Genomic DNA, 16,818 nt, shown 5'->3' on the forward strand with positions numbered 1-16,818 from the left:
TCCTGAAAAATTCCATAACTCGCTGAGGAATGTCTTCCTCTGTTGATGTGCCTGGTGAAATCCCAGCCTGGCCATGCCGTGCATCGGCTCCCTCCCGCCGTGGGGGGCCAGGACCCCACAGCCCCGGGGGCTCCCAGTGGGTGAGGAAGGCAGCCGGGAAGAGTGCAGGGCCAGGGGTCACCTGGGGCTGGGTGCAGGAGGGACTGCCAGCCCTGGCCATGGCCAGAAGCAAGAAGCATGTGGTGGGTGTGTATTAGTCAGGATGGGCAGCCAGACAAAAGAGCCACAGTCTGGCGGCTTCAACCACGCACGTTTCTGTTTTCACAACCCTGGGAATTAGCAGGGAGAGGTGCAGGCCTTGCAGGGTGGGAGCCTCCTGGGGCCTCTGGCCCTGTCCTCCCATGGCCGGCCCTCTGTGTGTGCCTGAGTCCTGATCGTCTGCTCTTACAAGGAGAAGAGGCCATACTGAGGACCAGCCTTACTGGATTGGATTAATGACTCCTTTTACCTTGTCACCTCTCCAAACACCCATCTCCAAATACCGTCACATTCTGAGGTCCTGCGGTCAGGGCTTTAAGACAACAAATTTTGGGGACACGACTTAGGCCAACACAGGCATGTTGGGTCCAGGACCGAGGACGAGGTGGGAGCGTGGTCAAGGCCAGGCTCGGTGAGGTGGGGGAGAACATTGTCAATGGTAAACAGAGCCAGCCACCAGACCAAGCAGTCAGGACATTCATCAGGAGGGACACCTATGGGGCAGGGGGGGAGCCTTGTGTGAAATCCACCTGGGGGGCAAAGAAACCATGTTTTACAGGGAGAATGAGGAGTGGGGAGTGGGTTCTGAGGCTGCAGGACATCAGCCCAGGCTGAGCCCAGGGAGGGGCAGAGTCTTGGTCAGAATGGCCATGGCCCCCAGGGCTGGTCAAGAAGCACCATTCCAGCTCCCTGTGGACGACAGAGAACTGTTGGCAGAACAGGGCTGCCTCAGAACTGGGAGCCCACCAGAGCCAGCGTGGCAGGAGTGATGGCCACAGACTCCTGGCCTGACCCCCAGGATGGCTGTGGTACAGAAAGCAGGCGTCCAGGACAACATTCCAGCCCCCAGGGACACTGGGGGCTCCAGGCCACCATCCTCAGGGTCTCTCCACACCCTCCATCCCCTTCACCCTACACATCTACCTAGAAGCCAATCTGCCAATGGGCCATGCAGCCTGCCCAGCCCCCTCTTCCTCTCGGCCCCAGGGCTACCCCCAGTCCCATCCCCTGGACCAATGATCAGCCTCCATCCCACCCACCCACCCCACATGGGAATGCCAGGAGCTCCCCACAGGAGGACATCATGCCCTCCTTGTAGAGCACCAGGCATTGGCACAACTATGCCATCACCCTCGGGGATAGAAGGCCTATGCTCTGAGAACTACCTCCCACCAGGCCCTAAGGCTCCCACGTGGGACCCTCCAATACTATCCTACCACATGGAACCAAGAGAAGACTGATGAGAGCTAAGACATAGAGACCCTTAGCACCAGAACCAGGAGGAGACAGATAGGAGGTGAGAGATAGAGACCCATAGTACCAGAACCAGGAGAAGACATAGCACTGTGAGTAGAGAGCATCAGTGTCCTGAGGCCCCCTGACAGAAGAGCCCAATCTGTGGGGTCGGGGGGGCTTTCCTGGGGGAGCACCCTCAGGCAGAACCCCTAGAGGAAGCAGTGCGGCTGTCCCAGGCCCGCTCCTCTGCACCTGCTCTCCTGCCCGCCGAGGCCACAGAACCTCGTCAACCCAGGAGAACCGGGCCATCTGGAAGAAGACATGCATGCCGCATTAGAGGATAGTTTCCAAAACAGAGTGGATCCTGACTCCCATATGGACACATAACGAATGTCTTTCAAATATTTCTTTAACTCATCATTTCAGTAGAGTCAAAGTATCTCATCTATCGCTGAATCAAGAATGCTACGGGCGCCTGGGTGGCTCAGTTGATTAAGCGACTGCCTTCGGCTCAGGTCATGATCCTGGAGTCCCGGGATCGAGTCCCGCATCGGGCTCCCTGCTCAGCGGGGAGTCTGCTTCTCCCTCTGACCCTCTTCCCTCTCGTGCTCTCTATCTCTCATTCTCTCTCTCTCTCTCAAATAAATAAATTTTAAAAATCTTTAAAAAAAAAGAATACTAGGAAGCATTCATACATAGTTGCATTTTCGAATGCATCTGGTTTATTCCATGGGAGGCAGGAAGAACCCACCATCCTTCCAAAGGAGAGAATTTGCATTGCCATCCACTGCCTACACCTCATGGGAATGTAAGAGCTCAGGGACAGTGATCCGCCCACCTGGGAGGGTGTACGAGACAATGCCTTTATTTCCAGCGAACACATAACAAGTCATCTCTGGGTCCATTTCCGACACTTGCACAATATTTCCTAAAAGCATTTGTAACTGACAGAATATCCAGAGTACGTACAGCACTCCCGCAAATCAACTGGAAAAATCACACAATTCGAGAGAAAAATGGACACGGGAATTGAACAGATGTTTCACAACAGATCCGAATAGCCGTTAAACCTATGAGAAGGACGCGGGGCCTCCCTAGGTACACGGAAAGTGATCGTTTCTGAGAAACCGCGGGAGACAAAGTGGTTTCATTCCAACAGGGCAGAGCCGCTTCTACCAGAGTAAATTCGCAGGCAGCAAGTATAAACTGGAAGCAGTGCTCGGCCAACAGAGATCAGAAGACCACAGAGAAACACCAGAAGCAAGCAGATACTGGAGAAGATCGCTCCCGGGAAAGATCTGTCTGAAGGCAAAGCCCAGTCGTGCAGCAGGTGCAGCCAGAGGGCAGGCAGAATCCGCCGCCAGCCCGGGTCCAGGCAGGCCATGGGGCTCGGGGCCGCACCTAGGGAGCAGCTGGGAACTAAGGGGAGGGAGTCAGCGGGGGCGAACCCCAAATTCTGTATGTAAGTGCTCTTCAAACCCTTGGCTGATCCCTTGACTGGGCACCTGTAGAGGACACTAAGAAGGACCCAGCAGGAACACCAGCCGGAAGGTCAAAGAACAGAGGGCCAGCTTCTCATTCACAGACAGAGGAACCCGCACAAACACGTGCACACGAGCACACATGCACATGGAGACACATACACACACACGGACACACGCTGTCCCAGGTCAGCATTGTGGGTCCACGCAGGGCACTCTGCAGGCAGGAAGGTGTGACGCCAGAGCAGGGCAGCCTGGAGGGTGAGGGCACGGTGCCGGCTGGGTGGAGCAGCCAGTCCTGCTCCTGGACAGAAGGGGGCACAGGTGAGGATGGATCCTGGAGGCCAGGACAGGGCCACAGCCCCAGAGAGCAACAGAGCAGGGAGAGCATGGACACGTATGCTCAGAGCATATATGTGCACTTAGGGTTTCAGGGGACACACAGGCGGGACGTGACCACAGTGTGAAGGTAAGGCCGAGACCAGCCCGTCACAGCTCCACACACATCACAGGTGTGTCACCAGTGGGCAGCTGCCCCAACAGGCCAGAATCACATGCCACTCCATGGTCCCCACAGCCGTGGTGAGCACCCACAGAACAGATCCATGACACAGTCCATCCCAGGCGGCAGCCGATACAGCAATCTTCCAGAGCCACCGGCCATCCTCACAGCCAGGTCCAGCCTGCCCACGGTCCCTGCCAGCCCTCCCTGGCCACACCACCCAGCTGCAGCCCCAGTAAGAGTCCAGCTGCGGGACACGGGCTCGGGAAGGAGTGTGTGGGCAGTGGGCGAGGTCCCCTGCCAGCCGGCAGGACAGGCCGGGGGGGCCATGGCCTCACACACTCACCCCCAGAGCCACTCCCACCAGGCAGTGGGACACAGGAACAGGTACTTGCCACAAGGATCCCTGCATCCACGTCCCAGGCACGTGGCCGCACAGGCTGTGGCTTCTCATGCACAAACGGCCACGACCCTTCCCTCGCAGGGCTGCCTCAGGGGCAGCAGTGATGGTGCCCGTGCCCCTCCCTTCCTGGGGCATCCCGGTGACCACCACTGGGTGTTGCAGCGCAGCGAGTCAGTGTGGCATCGAGGGAGAGAGGCCACGAGCTGGGCAGCAGGGGCCACGGAGAGGAGCCCACTGTGTCCTCGGCACAGGGGCCTCACATAAACCCTAACATGCTGACACACTTCCCAAGAAGATAAAGAAAGGGGAACTTCCAGGGCTGCTGAGGCCCCTTGGGGTTCCCACCCCATTTTTAGTCAGGGTACGGAGGCAGAGCTCCCTTCCCCCCAGGCTGTGCTGAGCTGAGCTGCTCTGTACAGAGCGGGATGAGCTGCACTGGGCAGAGCTGAACCGCATCCCAGAACAGGCTGCTGGCCCCATCCCAGGACAGGAGGCTGAGGGCTCAGAGTCAGGGTCCAAGCCCACCCCCATCATTCACCCGCCTGTGTGCAGGTCTCATACAGCCCTAGACCCCACGTTCCAGTCATGCTCTTACACACACACACACACACGTGCACACACACATGGGCACACACACAAACAGGCACAGTCGCACGCAAAAACACGCACACACGCACTCGTGTACCTACACGTAAACACATGCACACAAAACACCCACAAGTGCCAGGCCTCCAGGGGCAGCTCACAGTGGGCTGGACAAGGCGGGCTGGACAGGGCAGGCTGCCACTCCAACCAGCAGGAGGGCGGCTGAGGACAGGGCATCATTATTGTCTCCCCTCCTCGGGGTGGGGGGCCAGGCCGACCGCCCCCCGCCAGCCCAGGCAGAGGCTGGACCGGGGAGGGCTGACTGGCCCGTGCCTGCAGAGCTGGAGCTCCAGGAGCTGTGTGCGGATGCCACTGAGAGCCAGGAGCTGGACGAGCTGTGGGCCAGCCTGCTTGTCTTCATCACCCTGTTCCTGCTCAGTGTCAGCTACAGCACCGCCACCACCCTGTTCAAGGTGGGAGCCTGGAGGCCCCTCGGCCAGGGCGGGGAAGGCCCAGAGGGAGCGGGCGCTTCCAGCATGAGCTGTGCTCACGCATATGCCCTCCTTCCAGGTGCGCTGGGTCCTGGCCACCGTCCTGCAGGAGAAGCCACAGCCCATCCGAGACTACGCCAACATCGTGCGGCCGGCAGAGTAGGCCCAGAGACAGGGCAACGAGGCCGTGCTTGCCCCTCCCCGTGTCAGAGCTTATCTGCTCACACGCAGATATAGACAGATGATAGGTAGATAATAGGATAAAATTTTAAGAGCGTTTTGTTCATTTTGAGCTGACAAGACCCACACCCATCGCAAGGTTTCCGGAGGTCGAGGCCTGGGTTCCCTCCTCCCATCTCCAGGACTGGGGGTCCCCCAAGGACAGACCTGAGTGTCTTCTTCTCTGACTGGTGCCCCAGATCAGGAGCCCTGCCCCATGGACAACAGCACAAGGACAACAAGGGGCTCGACTCACACCGGCCCCCAGAGCCAGAGGCCGTTGCACAAGGCAGAATGCATCTCCCCCAAGCCCGGAAGGCCGGTGTGCAGGTCACCGGCCAGGAGGGCCTCTGCCTGCCACACGGGGACCGCAGTCTGAGAGCAGGCCCCTGGGTGGACACTGCCAGGGATGCTGCCTCCGCGGGCCCTCCCGGCAGTAAGGGGCTGCCTTCTCAGGGTCCCTCTGTCCCTCTTTCTTTCCTTCTGTTACAAACCCAGCACAGGGGGCTGATGCTGGCCCCCGAGAGCTATGGCCACGGCCTAATCCCAGGAACCTTGAATGTGACCTTGTTTGGAAAAGTGTCTTTGCAGATGTGATTGACGCTAAAGATCTTCAGATGAGATGATCCGGGCCCTAAATGTGATGGCGGGTGTCCTTCCAAGAGGCTGAGGAGGAGGTACGCAGACACAGAGGAGAAGCCCCATGAAGAGGGAGACGGGGGTGGGAGGGACGGGGCCACAAGCCGAGGAGTGACCCTGGCCTGTGGAAGGTGCTCAGTCGTGCCGGGCATGCACCCTGACCCATGGAAGGTGCTGGGTCAAGCTGGGCACAGACCCGGACCCGTGGACAGTGCTCAGTCATGCCAGACACAGACCCTGACTTCTGGAAGGTGTTCAATAATGCCGGCAATGGACCCTGACCGGTGGAAGGTGTTCAGTGATGCCAGGCACAGACCCCGACATGGAAGGTGCCCTGTAAATCCTAGCAGAGTGCACGTCTGTCCTCTTTCCTGACTTCCTGGTAACTCCACAAGGCTGCACAAGTCCACACATGACCACGCTCCCCTTGGGGAGTGCAGGCAGCACGCGTCCCCACACCATCTCGGTGCCATCATCCCCGTGACCTCCCTCTCTTACGACTGGAAGACCGTGTTCTTGCACACCAGTTTAGGTTTCTAGATAACAAGAGCAGAAAGGAGCCTTTGCTCGCATCCCAGAGCCCGTCCAAGGGCCCAGAGGGTGCTCGGAATAGCTTGCATGTGTGTGCTACCTTTGTTACGAACGATGAGCCAGTATTAGTAGATCACCGTGAACTAAAGTCCACAGTCCACGGTGGTCTCAGCACCTGTGGTGTGTCCCCGCCTATGAGCCTGAGCAATGCATCCCATGCCCCCAACCACAGGCCTGTGGGGCCCTGTCCATGGTGCTGCCCTGGTCAGCCCTGCTCTGGAGGATGCCGTCCGCCTGCTCCACCATCTCATTGGCAACACTCTTAAGTTCTCTTCCGCAGAAGATCGCCTCTGGGCCCCATTCCTTCCTCGCCCTCCCCCCAGCCCCGGAAACACCTCATCCCCCCGGCCGTAGTGTGCTTTCTGGACACGGTGCAGGGGGATGGGACAGCGTGGAGCCTTCTGCAGCTGGCCCACTGACCCGGCACACGCCGAACAGAGTGGAGTCCACACGTGCCCATAGGGGCTGACTGCCCGGGCGGCTCCTCAGGAACGGCCCGAGAGGTGCAGGTGTGCGGGGGCTTGGGGCGGGAGCCCTGCTGCACCTTCACACACAAAACACTCCCTTTCCATAAGAAAGAACATCCAGGTATCCAAGCTCATGGTCACTGCTTGAAAGAGGCGCTGTGTCGGACCCCATACGGATTCTGCCCCCGTCAATCCTGAAGACAGGAAACCCCAGCAGCCTGACGTGGAGGGAAAGCCACGAGAGATTTCTCTCTCCAGCAGCATGACGGCACACCAGCTCGGCCTTCCCCGGAGCCTGACGTACGGCCCCCACGCGTACACCGTGCACCCGCCTTGCAAATGAGTCACCGGAAGGGACACCCTCCTGTCCGAACATGCCCGTCAGGCGACTCCTCCCTGCATTCCTCCACATGAAGTCGGCCAACTCCTGCCTCTGTGCTAATCGACAGTCTCGGGGACATTTGCAGGAGGGAACGAGGTCCCGGAGCCCTGTGAGGTGGTGCTTCTCCAGAGCACTTACTAACAGCTGCAGGCCTGGGCCTCAGGCTGTGTCCTGACGGCCCTCAAGGAAATCCCTCCTTCTTTCTCCTAGAGAATCTAAAAGGTTGTTTGTTCTCTGTGGACAGCCTGGGACTGGGCCACAGGGCAGGCCAGGGGGAGCCGATGGCCCACGATCCTCCAATGGGCGGGGGTCGTTCCAACCACACAGGCTCCCGGGGCAGGGCAGTCGGGGGCAAGGGCAGACCCTCCCACGGGCCGCCCAGCTCTGCTTCGGGGGTCATGGCGAGACCCGCCAAGGTTGCTGACATGCTTTCCGCTGGGTGTGGGGACCCGGGACACGGCGCCCTTCAGATACGCCGCCCTCCAAACATGCAATTAGACACAGATTATTTAGAGCCGAGGCATGGATGGAGCCAGAGGAGACAGGATTCTACTGGAAGGCCACCCTGCTGTGTGGACAGGGCAAGCCCAGGGCTGGTCCGCAGGCTACGGGTGGGACAGTCTGCACCCACGCTGCAAGCTCACGGGGCCACAAGGAGGAGCCCACCAGGGCTGGGGGCACCGCAGGGCTCAGCTGAGAGCAGCTGAGACGGCTCTGCGGGGGGCGGGGGGGGAGGCAGCAAGCATATCCCTGCAGGAGGCACACAGCTAAGAGCATCCTGTGGAGGGGGGTTCCTGTGCTCTCCCTTGGGCCCCCGGGCACCCACCACACCCCACCCCACACACCCACCTGGGGCACCTTTGGCTGTGTCCGGAATCACCCCCCCTCCAGGCCATTTGAGACAGAAACCACCCAGAAGAAAAGGGAAATTCAGGAAGCAAGCCAAGCCTCTTGGTTTCATTCCTGTTCTTAGTCTTCCTGGGGCTGCCTGGAGGCTAGGAAGCAGGGCTGTGGGCACAGAGCTCAGCCACGAGGAGCCACGTGTGTCTGGGGCCACAGCAGGGAGGAGGTGCGGTGCAGGGGCGAGCATGGCTGCAGGGGAGCAGCCCCCACGGCCCCAACCATGCTGAGTGGGGTCTGCATGGGGCCAAGACAGAGGGATTAAGATGGGGACAGAGAACCAGCTACAGGAGCTGAGGAACACCAGGCCCTCAGGACCCCATGGAGGGACTGGAGCAGGTGAGCCAGCACGGGGGAAGGCAGGCTGCCCGAAGTCCATGGCACCTCCCAGGGCAGGGACGAGGGGGGCGTGGGAGGGGCTCACCCACACCAACACTGCTGGATGCACCAGACGCTGACAAAAGGGGGCCAGGACCGGGACCTTCAAGGACCATGACGGGCATGATGGGCAGAAGCCTGAGGGTTGCCCTTCACCCCCTGTGCTGGGCGCCGGGGGCTGGGCCAGCTTGAGCCACTGCAGGACCAATGCCAACATGGACAGATGGGTCTGAGGTGAGGACACAGAAAGGGGCTGGCTCAGCACAGGGGAGGAGAAACCAGGTGGACTGAGGGTCCTGTCCAGGCCAAGGGAGCCGGCTCAAGCCTCAGGCCAGGGCCAGAGGTGTTGGCCATGAGGCCCTGGGCGGCACCAGATGAGCAGCAGATGAGCAGAGACCAGGAGGGGCTGGTATGGCCCCCATGTGCTCAGAACCCAGACAGCAGACAGAGGCTGATCAGGGAGCTCAACATGCTACAGGAGTCAGCGGCTGAGGATCTTGGGCCAAACCTGGGCTAAAGCGTCTGGGACGGGCAGCAGAGGTGGGGCAGCCTTGGGACACACAGAAGTCTGGGGCAGAACTCAGGCACCTCTGGGAGGAGCATAAAGCAGGAGGGGCAGGGGCTGCACCAGGGGCTCAGGGGGACAGAGAGAGCTTGTGCAGGTGAGCGGGGGCAGGTGGTATAGACAGGGAGCATTAGGGGGATGCCCCAGGGGCTCAGGGGAGCAGGCAGAGCCTGTGCAGGGGAGCAGGGGCAGGTGAGAGCAGGAGGGGAAGGGGGCTGCTCCAGGGGCTCAGGGGAGCAGACAGAGCTTGTGCAGGTGAGCAGGTGTAGGTGAGAGTAGGAGGGGTAGGGGGCTGCACCAGGGGCTCAGGGTAACAGAGAGCTTCTGCAGGTGAGCAGGGGCAGGTGGGAGAGCAGGAGGGAGAGGGCCCCCCCCCAGTGGCTCAGGGGATCAGACAGCGCTTGTGCAGGTGAGCAGGGGCAGGTGGGAGAGCAGGAGGGGAAGGGGGCTGCCCCAGGGGCTCAGGGGAGCAGGTAGAGCCTGCGCAGGTGAGCAGGGGCAGGTTGGAGAGCAGGAGGAGTAGGGGGCTGCCTCAGGGCCTTAGAGGAGCAGGCATGGCATGTGCGGGTGAGCAGGGGCAGGTGGGAGAGCAGGAAGGGAAGGGGGCTGCCCCGGGGCTCAGGGGAGCAGGCCGAGCTTCTCAGGTCAGCAGGGGCCTGGGACCCAGGAGGGGCAGAGGCTTCCCCAGGAGCTCCAGGGATGAAGGGCGGGACTGAGCTAGCAGGAGCTCTGGACTAGGTGGGAGCTGAGCAGGTGCAACCTATAGATACAACGGAGGGCTCTGGCCCAGGGGTGCGTCCCTGCACATGGGGGACAGGGTGAGGGGCTGGCCCGGGGGGACACGTTAGGGTGGAGACTGGAGCCTGGGTGGGAATGTCTCTGGGGCGGAAGGGTCAGCGGTAGTCACCTTTGAGGGGCCGAGGGGGGCCAAGGTCTTCGGGCCAGGGGCACGAGCCCTGTTCTGGAGGCTCATGGGGACGAGGAACAGAAGAGGTGGACATGCCTCAGCCAGGCGGGGAGCCACAGGGCAGCGGCCCCAGTGGAGGAGAGAGCAAGGGGCCCGATCAGAGCTTGAGGCAGGGCTGCCGGCCTGGGGTGTGGGTGGGAGGGGACACCAGACAGGTTCCTCCGCCTTAGCAGAGGGGACCAGGGTCAGAGGGGATAGTCCTGGCTGGGTTTGGGGGGCTGAGCTGCCCTGCGGTGCTGGCACCCTGCACGGAGCACAGCCAGGGCAGGGCAAGTCCCCCCCACGCTGAGGGGCATTCAGGCTCAGGAACGACGTGGGCTGAAGGAGGACTCTGGGAGAGTAAGGAGCTGAACAGGCCCCAGAGCAGGGGTGGCCACGCCAGGGGCACGGGCTGGGAGGGGCCCTGGTGAGCTCAGGAAGCCAGGCCAGGAAGGCCTGAGGAGGGTCCAGTGTGTTTGGGGCAGGGACGGGGGCCAGGGCTGCTTGGCTGAAGGCCGACCCAGAAGTCGTGAGGCCTGGAGGGCAGTTGGCGGGCCTTGTTGAGGGCTCTGGGCTGAGGGGCATGGGCAGCGGTGGACGTTCCTGCTGGTCCAAGGCACAACCAGGCCAGGACAGCGTGGCAGTGGACCTAGGAGACTAGCAGGAGCCGGCTGGGACCAGGGGCCACAGGTCAGGGCTCAGACAGAGGGCTCGGTCAGGCTGGACACCCAGAGGAAGCCTGCGGCCCAGGGGGACCCTGACCCAGGTGGTCACCCAGCGCTGACCAAGCTCATGAGTCCAGCACCTGTGGCCGCAGAGAGCTAGGCCAGGCAGCTGGTCTGCACACGGCCAGGAAGCACATGGGCACTGGGCCCGGGGGCACCCCAGCCCGGGCACCTGCTGTCCTGCCCCGACCCTGGCAGGGGTGAGAGCCTGGTGGTCACACAGCCTCCTCTCTTGCAGCCTCCACCACGGCCCCATCGGTGTTCCCACTGGCCCCCAGCTGCGGGACCACATCCGGCTCCACAGTGGCCCTGGCCTGCCTGGTGTCCGGCTACTTCCCCGAGCCCGTGACTGTGTCCTGGAACTCCGGCTCCTTGACCAGTGGTGTGCACACCTTCCCGTCCGTCCTGCAGTCCTCAGGGCTCTACTCTCGCAGCAGCATGGTGACAGTGCCCTCCAGCAGGTGGCCCAGTGACACCTTCACCTGCACCGTGGCCCACCCGGCTAGTAGCACCAACATTGTCAAGCCAGGTGAGAGGACGGGCTTCAGAGAGGGCGTCCACTGGGAGACAGGCCAGGTCAGCTGGCCCACCTCGACCCCAGGGCACAAGGGAAGCACCGCTGTGTCCCCCATCTGAAGGCCTCCCAATTGTGGAAGGAGGTCCTCTGGGTGTTGCTGCCTGGTCCACTGTGAGCACAGACGGTTTACCCCACTCCAGTCCCTGGTCGAGGAAGTCCCCATGACCTGACCCCCACCTACACCCACCCAAAACTGTGCCCACTCCAGACACCCAGTAATGCCCAGTCTGCTCTCTCTGCAGTGCCCCAAATATGTGTCTGCGGGAAACGTTACAAATCTGCAGGTGAGTCAGCAGGACCTTGCCCTCCACCCCAAGCAGATGGCCAGCTTCCAGCCACAGCCTGCTGGGGGAATGGATGTTCAAGAGGAAGCCCCCACGTGCTGACCCCTGCTCTCTGTCTCCCTTACTAGTCGCTGAAATGCTGGGAGGACCTTCGGTCTTCATCTTCCCCCCAAAACCCAAGGACACCCTCTCCATTACCCGAACCCCCGAGGTCACATGCGTAGTGGTGGACCTGGGCCGAGAAGACCCTGAAATCCAGATCAGCTGGTTCGTGGATGACCAAGAGGTGCACACGGCCAAGACAAATCCACGTGAGGAGCAGTTCAACAGCACCTACCGTGTGGTCAGTGTCCTCCCCATCGTGCACCAGGACTGGCTCAAGGGGAAGGAGTTCAAGTGCAAGGTCAACAACGAAGCCCTCCCATCCCCCATCCAGAGGACCATCTCCAAGGCCAGAGGTGTGCAGCAGGGTGAGGGGTGCAGGGAGGGTTGAGCGGGGCCTTGCAGACCAAGCACTGCCCTCCACCCTGTGAGTGACCATCTGTGCTGACCTCTGATCCCACAGGGCAGGCCCATCAGCCCAATGTGTACGTCCTGCCCCCGTCTCCAAAGGAGATGGCATCCAAGGACAAAGTCAGCGTGACCTGCCTGGTCAAAGACTTCTACCCACCTGAGGTTGATGTCGAGTGGCAGAGCAATGGCCAGCAGATGCCAGAAAGCAATATCCGAACAACCCCACCCCAACTGGACGCAGATGGGACCTACTTCCTCTACAGCAAGCTCTCGGTGGACAAGAACCGCTGGCAGCGGGGAGAGGTCGTCACGTGTGTGGTATTGCATGAAGCTCTACACAACCACCACACAGAGCTATCCGTCTCCCAGTCTCCGGGTAAATGAGAAACGCGCCCGGTACCCCAGCAAGCCCCCACCCATGGGCTCTCAGGGTCCCACAAGGACGCCAGAGCCCTCACCCCTGTGTACATACCTCCCGGGCAGGCACCCCTGCATGAAATAAAGCACCCAGCACTGCCCTGGGACTCTGCGATGCTGTCATGGTTCTTTCTGAGGCAGAGCTCAGGACCCCCGGACCTCTGGGCGGCACAGACAGGCCTAGCTCCAAGGCCAAGGGGTCACCATTGGTGGGAGAGAGCGAGTCCCATGGGGGTATGGTCCCCGAGTGGGCAGGTCTTCACGGGCTGCCACAGGATGTGGGCAGGAGTTGCCTGGGCAGGAGTTGCCTGAGCAGGAGTGGGGACTTTGCCAGAGGTGGCAGCCACTCTGGGCCGTCCCTCCAGTCAGAAGCTACCCAGGGCTGGAGGGTATGGACCTGGATTGCAGAAGCCCCTCCAGAGCCCTCAGGGAAATGAGCACACAGTCCTACCCAACTCTGTACCAACCCAAGTTGTGGGACCCCGGCCTGTCCTCCACCCTAGGCTCCCTGGGCCTCCTGAGACCCTGCGTGGTAGCTCTGTGCCCCTGCAAGAGCCATGCCTGACCCGTGTGTGGGGACAGGCCCTCCTTTGCCCTCAGGCACTCCACGAACAGGCCCCCTCCCTCCCTCACATGCAGGGGTTTGGCCCGGCTTCATCCTGCCTGAGGCCAGGCCTGTCCACTCCTGAGGACACTCATCCCCGTGTCCCAAAGGGGCAGAGGCAGGTGGCCCTGAGTGCCCAGGGGAAAGACCATCCCAGATGCCCTCTTGGACGCTGAGTCCAGACCCACTGAAAAGAAGCCTGTCCCGCTGAGCAATGCCACCTTCACTCACACACATGCTTGTATATGCACACACATGCATACACATGTGTGTGCACAGTCACACACATGTACATGCACACACGTGCTTGCAAACGCACACACGCACACGTGTACATACACACACGGGCCCTAAACGCTGGGCCTCACACCGGACAGCCTCCATGAGCCCAGAGCAGAGCGGGTCCTGGGAACCCTCAGTGTGCACACTAGCCTGGTCCCCATCCCCTCCAACACCCACCAGCTGCTCAGCAGCTCATCCACACACTGACCACACTGACCAGCCCTCCTCTGCCCCAGGGCACCTGCGACCCCTCCCAATATCCACGAAACCCCCACACCCAGCTTGTCCTGACGCTGCCACACACTCGTATTCTAGGACACTCCCCGACACTGACCAGCCCTTCCCCGGACTCTGCTGACCCTCCCACCCTCTGGACCTGGCCCCCAGGGGAATGTGTGTCGGTCAGGGTGCCTTCCCCCAGGAGGGCCCCAGCACAGGGCACAGCAGAGAAGGAGGGGGTCCCCTGGCCAGGCCCAAGCTGGGGAGCTGGGGGTTGCTGAGGCTGGCACCTGACGTTGCAGAGGGCTGTGACTGTCCCCCAGGGAATGAGCCCAACGGGCAGGCACGGCACTGACCACCCCTTTCCTGTCCAGAGCTGCTCCTGGACGACAGCTGTGCCGAGGACCAGGATGGGGAGCTGGATGGGCTGTGGACCACCATCTCAATCTTCATCACCCTCTTCCTGCTCAGCGTGTGCTACAGCGCCACCGTGACCCTCTTCAAGGTGGGCGTCCCCACATGTACCTTCAGTGTGGCCTGCTGTCCCCACGCTGTCCCCCATGCTGTCCCCAGGCTGTCCGCAGGCTGTCCCCAGGCTGGACCCATGCTGTCCCCACACTGTCCCCAGGCTGGACCCATGCTGTCCCCACGGGGTCCCCAGGCTGTCCCCAGGCTGCCCCCATGCTGTCCCCAGGCTGGACCCATGCTGTCCCCACACTGTCCCCAGGCTGGACCCATGCTGTCCCCACGGGGTCCCCATGCTGTCCCCAGTCTGCCCCCATGCTGTCCCCAGGCTGGACCCATGCTGTCCCCACACTGTCCCCAGGCTGGACCCATGCTGTCCCCACGGGGTCCCCAGGCTGTCCCCAGGCTGTCCCCATGCTTCCCCAGGCTGGACCCATGCTGTCCCCACGCTGTCCACTGTTGTCCCCATGCTGTGCACATGCACTCCACACACTGTCCCAGTGCTGTCCACACACTGACCTTAAACTGTTCCCATTTGACCCCACACTGACCCCACGTTGACTCTAAACTCCCCACACTGTCCCCACGCTGTCTGCATGCTAACCCCACACTGTCCCAACAGAGAACCTCCGCTGACCTCACACAAAGCCTACAGTGTCACCATGCTGTCCCCACACTGTCCCCATACTATGTCCCGCGGTCCACATATTGTGCCCTTGCTGTCCCCACAGAGTCTCCACACTGGCCCCACACTGTCCCCTCTGTGTCCCCTCACTGACTACTCACTGCCCCCTTGCTGTCCCCTTGCTGTCCTCATGCCATCCCCACCAGGAGCCCCGCACACTACAGTGGTCCCGGGTGTGGGGGGCAGGCCCTGGTGGGAGGCGGTCCTTCGGGCTCCAGGCCCCACTCACTCCCTTGCCCGCCTGCTGCAGGTGAAGTGGATCTTCTCCTCGGTGGTGGAGCTGAAGCGCACGATCGCGCCCGACTACAGGAACATGATCGGGCCGGGGGCCTAGGGCCAGCCCTCTTGGGCGGGTGTCCAGGGCTGCCCTTGACCCCACACAGGAACCGGGTGCATCCGTTCATGCCGCTCGGCCTGCTGCCAGGCCCGCTCTCTGCCCTCCCCCCGCGACCCTCTGACCTCACAGCCACCCTGGGCCTGCACCTCCACCCTCGGCTCGTGGACACCATGGGCTGCATCTTGCCCCTGAACCCCCGTTTGGAGACTCAACACGACAGCCGGCTGTGCCCCCAACCTGAGCTGATGGACACATGCTGACCCCTCCTCAGCAGCCACCAAGATAGTGCTGGGGCCACATAAGACACTGAGGCATCAGGGCAGGATGGCCCTCACCAGGACGGCCCTGGGGTCGGCGTGCATGGTCATCCTGGAGGAGGTGGGGGGCTGATGATCCCAGTGTCTCTCTGGGCAGGGCCCAGCCTCTGTGCAAACGCCATCCAGGCCAGGCTCCAGAAGGCAGGACATCCCCAGAGCAGGCACGTTGTCTAAGATCCTGAGGAAGCCGCGGGCCACCATCACCCCACAGAGAAGTTTCTGACATGCCACGAATGGTCAGTCAGACCTTTTCCATGGCAGGAGATCATGCAGAGAAGGGCCCAGACCTGTGGTCACTGCAGGAGCCCCCCGGGGGCAGGGCAGCACCATCTGGGGAAGAAGGGATGGCGGTCAGACTGGCCTCCTGCAGAGGGGCCTGGTGACCTGGTCCCAAGGCTGATGGGATGCAGCCTCAGTGGACAGAGGTGGACGGGTGCCGGGAGGCCAGGACACAGGCCCAGCCTGCACCATCCTGTGCCCAGGACCCGAGTCACACTGAGCAGGAATGCCTGCTTGCTCTGGGGAGCAGGGGGCAGAGACAAGATGACCAGAGAGAGCCCCCAGGCATTCGGGCCTGAGACAGGTGGACCCCTAGGCCTGGTTCTCACCTGGTCATTGAGTGAGTGCCCGGTCAGAGCCCCTACATGGGAGAGACGGCCGTGCAGGAGCCCCCATGCCCCCGGGAGAGAATGCGCAAGGGAAACCCGTGGTCGTAGCTTGGGTAGCTTGTTTCTTCTTTTGAAATTTCTGGAGCGCAGTAATGTCCCTTGTTGTTTCTTCGCTTTTTCTTCGATGACAATAAACTATCCTGAAAAATTCCATAACTCGCTGAGGAATGTCTTCCTCTGTTGATGTGCCTGGTGAAATCCCAGCCTGGCCATGCCGTGCATCGGCTCCCTCCCGCCGTGGGGGGCCAGGACCCCACAGCCCCGGGGGCTCCCAGTGGGTGAGGAAGGCAGCCGGGAAGAGTGCAGGGCCAGGGGTCACCTGGGGCTGGGTGCAGGAGGGACTGCCAGCCCTGGCCATGGCCAGAAGCAAGAAGCATGTGGTGGGTGTGTATTAGTCAGGATGGGCAGCCAGACAAAAGAGCCACAGTCTGGCGGCTTCAACCACGCACGTTTCTGTTTTCACAACCCTGGGAATTAGCAGGGAGAGGTGCAGGCCTTGCAGGGTGGGAGCCTCCTGGGGCCTCTGGCCCTGTCCTCCCATGGCCGGCCCTCTGTGTGTGCCTGAGTCCTGATCGTCTGCTCTTACAAGGAGAAGAGGCCATACTGAGGACCAGCCTTACTGGATTGGATTAATGACTCCTTTTACCTTGTCACCTCTCCAAACACCCATCTCCAAATACCG

General features: G+C 61.6%; 1 protein-coding gene and 1 gene segment (V, D, J or C); both read left to right on the plus strand.

Moving 5' to 3' along the window:
* Nucleotides 1-8,420: 8,420 nt before the first annotated feature.
* LOC118357047 lies at nt 8,421-12,666 on the plus strand. The segment is given in 5 exon segments: nt 8,421-8,493; nt 10,974-11,297; nt 11,588-11,629; nt 11,758-12,087; nt 12,195-12,666. Coding segments are annotated over 5 exon segments (1,101 nt in total).
* Nucleotides 12,667-12,681: 15 nt separating this feature from the next.
* Nucleotides 12,682-16,084, plus strand: LOC118357048. The gene is made up of 3 exons (XM_035727902.1): nt 12,682-12,806; nt 14,039-14,169; nt 15,065-16,084. The coding sequence occupies exons 1-3, from the start codon at nt 12,682-12,684 to the stop codon at nt 15,409-15,411; spliced, it is 603 nt and encodes a 200-aa protein (XP_035583795.1). The 3' UTR covers nt 15,412-16,084.
* The last annotated feature ends 734 nt before the right edge of the window (nt 16,085-16,818 follow it).

Source organism: Zalophus californianus, chromosome 6, assembly GCF_009762305.2.
Source record: "Zalophus californianus isolate mZalCal1 chromosome 6, mZalCal1.pri.v2, whole genome shotgun sequence".
Classification (NCBI taxonomy): Eukaryota; Metazoa; Chordata; class Mammalia; order Carnivora; family Otariidae; genus Zalophus; species Zalophus californianus.

Coding starts and splice junctions, on each gene's coding strand:
- LOC118357048 (XM_035727902.1), top strand. CDS start 12,682: ATGGTTCTTTCTGAGGCAGAGCTCAGGACCCCCGGACCTCTGGGCGGC. Junction 12,807..14,038: donor CATGGGGGTATGGTCCCCGA/GTGGGCAGGTCT, acceptor TTTCCTGTCCAG/AGCTGCTCCTGGACGACAGC. Junction 14,170..15,064: donor CCACCGTGACCCTCTTCAAG/GTGGGCGTCCCC, acceptor CGCCTGCTGCAG/GTGAAGTGGATCTTCTCCTC.